The 10,355-nt window shown below is 50.3% G+C and overlaps 1 protein-coding gene across 1 annotated transcript in view; it reads left to right on the top strand.

The window, feature by feature from the left end:
• Window positions 1-7,440, top strand: part of bcor (BCL6 corepressor) — a 28,287-nt gene extending 20,847 nt beyond the window's left edge. The window contains 9 exon segments of the mRNA XM_056289887.1: window positions 1,353-1,357; window positions 1,554-1,589; window positions 1,591-1,686; window positions 1,688-1,725; window positions 2,542-2,687; window positions 4,687-4,764; window positions 5,088-5,242; window positions 6,238-6,465; window positions 6,467-7,440. Coding sequence (XP_056145862.1) covers window positions 1,353-1,357; window positions 1,554-1,589; window positions 1,591-1,686; window positions 1,688-1,725; window positions 2,542-2,687; window positions 4,687-4,764; window positions 5,088-5,242; window positions 6,238-6,465; window positions 6,467-6,613 — 929 coding nt within the window. The 3' untranslated portion in view covers window positions 6,614-7,440.
• The last annotated feature ends 2,915 nt before the right edge of the window (window positions 7,441-10,355 follow it).

Here is a 10,355-nt window from a genome sequence, read left to right as displayed (position 1 = left end):
AGAGAGACAGACGGTGTTGGCAGCAAGCAAAAACCAGTTAGAGCATCTCTTTCTCTCTCTCTCACTCACTCACTCACACACACACACACACACACACATACATTACACCCGCCACCCTTTGTCTCCGACCTCCTCTACCTCTCTTCATTCTCTCCTTCCCCGTCTCCTTCATCTCGTGTTATTACCGGCAGCAGCAGCAGCAGCAGAGGAGGAGGAGGAGGAGGCGGCTGCGAGTTGACGCCTTCCGCGGCTTGAGTTTGCCTGTCATGTGTTTGGCTGTTGCCCCACCCGTCCCTTTCTGCCCCCACCAGCACTCTACTCATCCCTCTGTCAGCTTGCCTCTCTTTCCCCTCTATCTTTGCTGGGGGGGGGGGGGGGCGGGGGGGGGGCGATAAACACTGGAAGTAGACAGCGGACTAGAATTAGCATAGAAATGGAAGTTTGGAGTCGTTCCCCAGGTTCAGATGAGCGGCTCTCCTCCCCTCAGCGGCCGACGGTTAGCAGGACAGCCTCTCAGTGTGCGTGTGTGCGTGTATGTGTGTGGGTGTGTGTGGGGGTATTTTCTGTTTGTTCGAGGGCGGCCGAGGATGCTGTGACAATTTCTCTTTGCGTCGACTGTGCATATCACCGTTCCACACTTAAGTGTGTACTACTGTATGTGTAAAGTGTATCCTCACGCACACGCACACACGCACACACACACACACACACACACACACACACACACACACACACACCACACACACAACCGACCAACCACCCTGCCACAACAAGGACTCCTTGTTTTGACAGACCTGACATCGACCGACATCTCTCGCGCGTCTGTGTTTAGTCAGACGAGACATCGCTCCGGTCCCGTGGAAACCGGCCTACCAGTCGGTGCTGGACTGTCCGGTTGTGGGAGTCGGCAGCCAGACCGGGACCAGACCCGGACCGCCTCTATTTAGACCCCTTTGTTTTGTTGGCATTGAGCTGTGTTCTCATTTCAGCCCTTGCGACTGGCTGCCACAGTGGCATCCAGCCTCAGCTGTGGCACGCACGTGCGCACACGGGCACCACACCAACACACACGCACACACACGCACACACACACACACACACACACACACACACACACACACACACACACACACACACACACACAGAATCTGGCAAATGAGAAGAGTTGAGTCATACATCGTCCTCTAGCTGTGTTTTGACGCCAGCTGTAGTATTATTGAGCAGTTGTGTGTGTGTGTGTGTGTGTGTGTGTGTGTGTGTGTGTGTGTGTGTGTGTGTGTGTGTGTGTGCGTGTGTTTGGTCCATTGTCGGAGCACACTCAGTCCTTCCTTTCCCTTGTTCCTCTCCCACAGGAAGTGTAAAGAGGGGAACTGTTTGCGCATGTGTCTGCCTGTCCGCCTTGTGTGTTTTGTCTTGTATTACTTGGGCTGTCTCCACATACACACACACGCACACACACACACACACACTAACCCCTTCTCTCTCTCTCTCTGTCTCTCTCTCTCTCTCTCTCTCTGTCTCTCTCTCTGTCTCTCTCTCTCTCCTGGCTGTAGGAGGTGGTGTTGTTGTACTGTCTGGAGAACAGAGTTGTGCGAGGTGAATCACAGGGACTACGCGGGCTACTGTGCGCTCCACGAGGCGTGTGCCCGCGGCTGGCTCAGCATCGTCCAGCACCTGCTGGATCACGGGAGCCGACATCAACTGCAGTGCGCAGGACGGAACCAGGTACACACACACGCCGACACGCAACAACACACAACACACGCACAAACGGATTTTTTTTTTTTTTTTTTTTTTTTTTGTTGCTTGTTTTTCTTTCGCTCGAACCCTTCTCGTGCACCCTGCAAACAGGCCGAGCCAGGGTTTAGTCCCCTGTCACTCAGCGTGGGCCCTGAGCACGGCTCCCCGACCTGTTTTTCTTTAAATATGGCCGGCAGGAGCACCCGTCTGACTGGAACGATAGCTCTGCCTTCACTGTGTGCTTTTTACCCCGCGCCCATGGCTGATCCCCCCATGTGGGCCGTCGCTCTCGGCCCTGTGGCTACCTAAACAAACTGGAATGTGCGCCTGTCGTGCGGGTAGCGTAGCGGTCTATTCCGTTGCCTACCAACACGGGGATCGCCGGTTCGAATCCCGGTGTTACAGACCACAATCGGCCGTGTCCACGGACGGGAAGCTGCATGTGGGTATGTGTCCTGGTCGCTGCACTAGAGCGCCTCCTCTGCTCGGTCGGGGCACCTGTTCGGGGGAGGGGGAACTGGGGGGGGGGATAGCGTGATCCTCCCACGCGCTACGTCCCCCTGGCGAAACCCCTCACTGTCAGGTGAAAAGAAGCGGCCGGCGACTCCGCATGTATCGGAGGAGGCGTGCGGTAGTCCTGCAGCCCTCCATCGGGTCGGCAGAGGGGGTGGAGCAGCGACCGGGACTGCTGGAAGAGTGGGGTAATTGGGCCGAGGGGAGAAAAAGAGGGGGTAAATCCTCAAAAATAAAAATGTATGCCTCTGTGTGTGTGTGTGTGTGTGTGTGTGTGTGTGTGTGTAGACCCATCCATGACGCGGTGGAGAATGACCACCTAGACGTGGTGCGAGTGCTGCTGTCCTACGGTGCCGACCCCACCCTGGCCACCTACTCGGGCCGCGGCCTGCTGAAGATGACCCACAGCGACAACATGGAGCGCTTCCTCATCGGTATGAAACCCGCCTCGTCAAATCCCCCCACTTAGGAATGTTGCACAGGCACACACATGGCCCCCCCACCACCACCACCACCACACCCACCCCGGTCAGCTGCAAACAAAGCTTCTCAAACAATGGCAACCACTTTTTATTTTTTTCCCCTCTTCGTACCCTCTCACCAAACACCTCCCTTCCTGTCGTTCATTCATTACTATCTGTTGTTTCACTGCCCCGACCTCTGAGCAACCTGTTGGCTCTGGTCTCTCTCTCTCCCCTCTCTCTCTCTCTCCCTCTCTCCCTCTCTCTCTCTCTCTCTCTCGTCTCTCTCTCTCTCTCTCTCTCTCTCTCTCTCTCTCTCTCTCTCTCTCTCTCTCTCTCTCTCTCTCTCTCTCTCTCCTGTAAATCCCAGACCCCCACCGCCGCGCCTTCCAAACCGCCGCCAGACATGTCTGTCTTTGTCATCCCCCCCACACTCCCCCTCCCACCCCCTCCACCTCCCCGACCACCTGTTAGACAGGGAGCCTCAGCCTGCCGGGGTGCGTGCTGCCGCTGAGCCGCTCTATCTGGTTACTTAGCAACGCCAACTGTGTTTGCTTAGCGTACGTGCGGAAATGGGCTCCGCGCAGCGAGCGCTCGCTCCAACTGGAGACTCGGCCTTTGTGTGTGTGTGTGTGTGTGTGTGTGTGTGTGTGTGTGTGTGTGTGTGTGTATTTGTGTTTGCGTTAGTGTGTTTGTATTGGTGTGTGTCATCACAAGGCTGCTGCTGCCACATGATTGCGAGTGCTCCGAATTTGGGTGGTGTATGCCTGAATGTTTGTGAGTGAGACACACACACACACACACACGCACGCACGCACACACACACACACACACGCACACACACACACACATACCCAGGAGCTTTATTCCATGCATAATGGCAGGAAATCAGAGGATGTGTGCGCGCCAATGCTTCCGTAGCCGTTTATTTCATTTCATACACATACCTAACTAGTAAAAGCCGGTCACCCGAGGGAGACGGCGGGCCTCAGCGAGGCAGATGGGAGATAAAAGATGAAACCAGTGGAAAGAATTCCCATAAATTCACAGCTGACAGGGGAATCAACAGATTCAGCACAAAAGATAGATTTACACAGAGCGGGGTGGAAGGATGGCATCGAATTCTGAGCGAGGTTAGGACGGGTAGATCGATGGAGCAATACCTGCCAGATAGATCGTCAGAATGTCCGAGAGGAGAGACTGAGAGAGAGCGAGACGAGAGAGAGAGAGAGAGAGAGAGCGAGAGAGAGAGAGGGAGAGAGAGAGAGAGAGAGAGAGAGAGAGAGAGAGAGAGGGAACGATTGCTGCCCTCCCTCCACCTGGTCCCACTCATCTGGAGGCCGTTAATCCCTGCAAACACACGCCAGACGCCCCACGCCTCAGCACTGGCACACAGCCCAGCTCTCACTCTGGGAGTGTGTGTGTATGTGTGTGTGTGTGTGTGTGTATGTGTGTGTGCGCGCGCACATGCTCTTTGAATACACACTGCTCTCACTGTGTGCGCTAAACCAGCTCCCTCTGCCTGCACGTCCGTGCGTGTGCATGTGTGTGTGTGTGTTTGTTTTGTGCGCTTGAGCGTGTGCATGCTCCACGTGACTGTGTGTGTGTGTGTCTGTGTGTGTATGTGTGTGTGTCTGTGTGTGTGTGTGTGTGTGTGTGTGTGGCTGGAGTTTGATTCCTGGCAGGCATCTGTAGCCTGGGCCTGAACTGAACCGGCTGTAACCCAGCGGAGACCGTCGCTCTCCTCCCCCGTGGTACAGACCCCCCCCCCCCCAGCCCAAAAACATTTGCTCTGTTTGTTCCACTCTCCCCTCTCTTGACACTCACCCCACCTCCTCCTCCTCCTCCTCCTCCTCTCTGCTTTAATTGTGCTCCTTACTGATGATCCTGTGGACTCTCCGAGGGTAATTCTCCCTCCGCTGTGGTCCCTGCTCTTGAATAACAACCCTTTGTCCCTCGCCTCTCTCCGTAGATTATTTTGCTGACCTTCAGGGCCGCTCGGATGACGACCCAGGACTTTATTGGGAATTCTATGGCAGCGCTGTGTGTGGTGAGTACTGATTACCTCAGAGTGTGTGTGTGTGTGTGTGTGTGTGTGTGTGTGTGTGGTAGTGCTTTCAGATAGCCTTGATTATTCTGAATACTCTTGTGGCCATCTGACTTTAGAACTGTGTATGTGTGTATGTGTGTGTGTGTGTGTGTGTTTGTGTTTTGGACTGGGAGCGTCAGCACGTGAGTTTGTGAAGCCAAGCTGATCCGAGCGTCTTAACCATTTTGTTGCCCCCCCCCCCCCCCCGTGTTAAACAGTAACACAGCGATATTTGATACGACCGCCTCAGACCGCTGATTCGTATTGTGTTGCCTTGTGTTCAGAAACTGCCGAGGAGGGCGGTGTGTTCGACATCCTAGCGGACCCTCCGGGTCCGGAGGAGGACGAAGAGGAGGACAAGAGGGAGGTGTTTGAGTTCGAGTTCTCCGACCGGCCCCTGCTGCCCTGCTACAACATCCAGGTGTCCCTCTCCCAGGGGTGAGTAGAGACACACACACCCACCCACCCACACACACACACACACACACACACACACACACACACACCATGATACTGGCCTTCTTTAAAGGTGCTGTCTATACTATTTTCATATTTTGCATAAAATGATGAAATTAGTTAATATCAGCGGGTTGGTAAATGGTACTGATTCAAATGATGCTGACCCCCATTTCAGATTTCTGCAGTTAAAAACACGAGCTGGGCCCATTAAGCTGTTTTTCTGTTGTTGTTTTACACAACACCTCCCTTCAAAACGTGGCTCTTACTCTCCGTCCGCTCTCCCTGAACCGACGTCTGCAAACGTGCCGTGTACCCAGCTACCTTTTTTATTAGGATCACTTTGTCTTGCTTGCTTTGATTGGTTGTTGTTGTTGTTGTTGTTGTTGTTGTTAATGACATGTGCTGAGCACGAGAGGTCAGGGCGCAGGTTAGAATTACACACCACCTGTGAATTGGTCTCTTTCCACTTGTCTTTTAAACGTCGTTTTATCTCATTCTGCGTCTTTTATTTAAAGGACAATTACGTTTTTTCTTACAACACGGGCCTCATTTTCATCGTTTTTTGCCGCCGTGCACGTCGGCTATAGTATCATTTTTACTCCCTGGCTTCATTTTGGACATCTCGGACGTGGGACCGCTGCTGGACCCACGTTTACAGTGGTGTCTTAGGGGGCCGCTGAATACAATCCTGTCCTTTAAACAACAAAAACAGACTGCGTCCGTGGTGGTCCGTTCTCCGTCTGTGTAAAGCTATGTCCGGTGGCGGTCCCCGTATGCGAGATCTACACAGTGAAACCGGTGAATCAATATAAATGATATTCACGATGGCAAACACTACAAAAATGACACCCAGCTTGTAAAAAACAAAAACCGGAAGTATTCTTCAATGTCCATTATGCCTTATGTAAAGCACTTGGAGTTGCCGTTGTGCATGAAATGTGCTGATGTCTAAACCCGTGGTTCTGTCTGTCAGGGCCCAGGAACTGGCTGCTGCTGTCCGACGTGCTTCGCCGTCTGCGGATGTCGGCTCGAGGCTTCCGGCAAGCCTTCCCCCACATGGAGGTGGTGACGGTGGCGGAGGCTGAGTTCTACCGGCAGGCCTCCCTGTCGCAGCTGTTCTCCTGCCCCGATGAGCTGGAGGCCTTCCAGCCGGACAGCAAGGAACTGCTGGACCTGGTGGAGGGCAGCGCCGAGCTGGCGGCCCCTGCTGGGCTCCACCCTGGAGTGTCTGGATGACCACTGGGGACAGCCCGGCGACAAGTTAAAGGACAAGATTAAGGATCAAATCAAGGCTGTCGGCAAAGATTGGCTCGTTGTGACCCCCCGGGACCCTTTAAACTCCTGTTTTTGAGTCTCCCAGAGAGAGGCTTGCTTTCAGAGGAACCGGGGTTAATCGATGACCCGCCTTAGCCCGAATACCTCTGTCCCCAAGCTGCGGTCCGTCTCTGGACCGGAACTGGTGCGCTGTACAGATGGACCGACTAGCTGGCCGGACCGGGGCCGCTGACATGTTTCCCTCCATTCAACTGAGGGTCGACGAACAGGTGACTCGTGAAACCTATTGGTCTTATTTTTATAAATGGATTAATATATGTATAAATATAAATATATCAAGAGATTTTTTTTTTCTTCTTCTTCTTTTGGATGTTGCTCAAAACTCCTCAGCGTTTTTGTACAGCATTTGAGAGATGCGTGTAACTGTGTTGTTAATGACTGGGTGGAGTGTGTGAGTGCACAGCACGTTGTATTTGTGCGTCGCTGTACAGCAGAGAACTGAGGCTGTGCTTTTGAATGTGGCATTTGTGTTTATAGGAAGCACATGATGTCCTGGGTTTTTTTTTTTTCCTACTCAGACTTTAGCGCTCGCTTGAGCCTCAGGGGCTTTTTTTTTTTTTTTTTAACCTGTGTTCAGATTTTGCTTCTAAGTTAGTCCCTAATTTAACATGCAAAACTACAAAATTCTTTGTATAATAAAGTTTTAAGATAATGTTGATATTCACCCTTCGGCACAGAGCTTGTACATAACAGGGAGCCTATTGCAGTAAAGTAATTTTTGGTGTGTTCATTTTTTTTGTTTTTTTGTTTTGTTTTTTTTGTTTTAACTTTGTAATTAAAATATCTCATCATTTGTATTTATATTTTACAAAAAAAAAGTTGCTTTAAAATAAATATACAAACAGCAAGATGACGTTTTTTTGGTCCGTTCTTCCTCGTCTTACTGTAAGCGAACTGAGCCGTGCAGTTAACGTGTATTGTTTGCGGCCTACGTATCAACGCGGTCCTTTGTTGCCATCTTGTGGAATAGTTGGGGAATTGTAGGTTCCACACGATTCACCACCCCACCCGTTTGTATGGCCGGCCAACTCCCATTGCCTCCTACCTTACTGGGGGGGGGGGATGATTGTTTGCGGCGCCCTCCAGTGGACAGTAAACGCAAACACGTAATAGATGACGTAATGGCGCTGGCGCTAAATCGCCCACCTTGTTGCTCTCAGTGTTTTGACACATGGTTTCTACCCAAGTAATGAACAAGAAGCAGGTGATCTCATCCTTTACATCGCCACCAACGGTGAACGGTGGTGGGGAAGGGGTTTCTCTTCTCTTTGGGAGGATGATCACCGTAAAGCCCTAGCTGAGGAATCAAATGTGCTCCTTGGAAAAGAGCCACGCCGATTTTCCGTTTGAATGCTGCATAAACAAGAAGAAGAGGAGGAATTCTCTGAATACGTTTGTGGATAATAGGACATTTGCTGCATCTGCGCATCGCATGTGAAAAAAAAAAAGCCCTCATGGAGATTTACATGGAACCTTGACCTTTGCAGGACGAGCTGTCCAATCAGGCACTAATGATCCGGACTTAAATGGCCTTAGCGGAACTCACTACGTCATTATAAACCAATCCTTCCATCCATGTAGATGCTTAATCAAATTCGGAGGGGGGGGCTGGAGTATATCCCAGCATGCATTGGGCCGCATGCATTGGAGAGATCACCAGTCCCTCACAGGACCACGTCATCATAAAGTCTAAACAAAATGAGCTTCAACCATCAATCATTTTTAAAACTACTTATAGATATTTACTGATGGCTCCAAAAATGGAAAGGATCATGTAGAAACAGGAGTATACATCCTATATATCTATCTATCTATCTATCTGTCTGTCTGTCTATCTATCTATAATCTATATATCTATATATATCTATATATATCTATAGCTATCTATATCTATCTCTCTGTCTGTCTGTCTGTCTGTCTGTCTGTCTGTCTGTCTGTCTGTCTGTCTGTGTCTGTCTATCTATCTATCTATAATCTATCTATCTATCTATCTATCTATCTATCTATCTATCTATCTATCTATCTATCTATCTATCTATCTATCTATCTGTCTCTGTCTGTCTATCTATAATCTATCTATCTATCTATCTGTCTATCTATCTGTCTATCTATATATATATATAAACTGATCATTTAAATTTATCTGTAATTCTATTCCCTAAATATTAATTTGGGGAATAGAATTACAGATAAATCATCGGTTTATACAGCTGAGATGATGGCAGTGGTTGTTGGGCTTCAGTGGGTAGAGGAGGAGAGGCCAGACAGGGCGCTGTTGTGTACTGACTCTGCAGCAGTACTTTTAAGTTTACAGACTATGAAGTCAACCAGGGAAGATCTTGTGTTTAAAATGTTCAATGTTTATCTTGAATTCCAGGTTTGTTTTGCAGAATTTTGTTGGATACCTGCTCATGTGGGAGTAAAGGGCAATGAGTCTGCAGACGGGCTGGCTAAAAGGTCACTAAATATGAGGCAAATTGACCCCATTTGGAAAAGGGGAAGTTAAAGCACTAACCAAAAAGAAAATAGTGGAACTTTGGCAGAAAAGTGGGATGAGGACAGTAAGGGCAGAAGATACTACAGAATACAAAAGACAGTTCGAGCATGGTGTTAAAGGAGAAGTGGAAGAGAGGAGGGGGTCTTGTCCAGGTTAAGCTTTGATCACATTGGTTTAAATAAGACTTTCTAATGGGAAAAGTAAATTCACAAATGTGTGTGCACTGTAATATAACTGAAAATGCGGAACATGTAATAACGCACTGTGACAAATATAATGAAGGGTAAGGTCGCAGCGAAGGGTGGGAGAGGCCGGTCGATGATGGGATTCGGAAGGGATATTAGGAACAAATGGAGATAAAGTGTGGGAAACAGAGAGAGGGGCAATAGATTCCCCAATAAACACCGGCTTGTTTAATAGAATACAGTTTTTTTTAATTATTGTATTTTATCTCAGCCTTAGAGGTAGGGTGAGCAGCTCGGACATCCGGAGGGAGCTCGGAGTACAGCCGCTGCTCCTTCACATCGAAAGGAGCCAGTTGAGGTGGTTCGGGCAGCTGATTAGGATGCCTCCTGGGCAAGGCTGATTATGGCATGCCGGGCGAGTGCCCCGGGGCCCCGGACCACGAGGGGCCCCAAAAGGTCAGGGGTATTGTGTTCGCGTGTAGTAGGGATCCCCAATCATACCCTACCAGGGATGTTTGTTCTGACCTTGCGTCGCGATGCAGGGCCCAAGTGTAAGTGGGAGGAAGGCTTCGCAATATGTTTGTGATGCTGTGAGCTGCTATTCTCCTCTCTGTTTGTTTTGTGATTCAAAATTGTGTTGTACTTTGTAGTCGCCATCCGAATCCCATGCGGATTGGCATAGCGCCGACTACCATGTTGGGTATTTGCATTAGTTTTACATTTAACAGTGTTTAGTATTGTTTGCGTAGCCTATCTGACGGGGCGGGAGGGGGGCAATGGACATACGTGCCTCGGGGCCCCCTGGTGGGTTAATCTGGCCATGCTCCTGGGCGCCTTCCTTTGGAGGTTTGCCGGGCACGTCCAACTGGGGGGAGACCCCGGGGTAGACCCAGAACTCGCTGGAGGGACTACATGTCCAATCTGTCCTGGGAACGCCTTGGGATCCCCCGGGAGGAGCTGGAGGGCGCTGCTGGGGAGAGGGATGTCTGGAATGCCCTACTTAGCTTGCTGCCACCGTGACCCTACCCTGCAGAAGCGGCTGAAGATGAGATGAGATGAGATGTATTTTGTTATTA

This window comes from Lampris incognitus, chromosome 11 (genome assembly GCF_029633865.1).
Source record: "Lampris incognitus isolate fLamInc1 chromosome 11, fLamInc1.hap2, whole genome shotgun sequence".
Lineage (NCBI taxonomy): Eukaryota > Metazoa > Chordata > Actinopteri > Lampriformes > Lampridae > Lampris > Lampris incognitus.
This window is presented reverse-complemented; position numbering and strand designations above follow the sequence as displayed.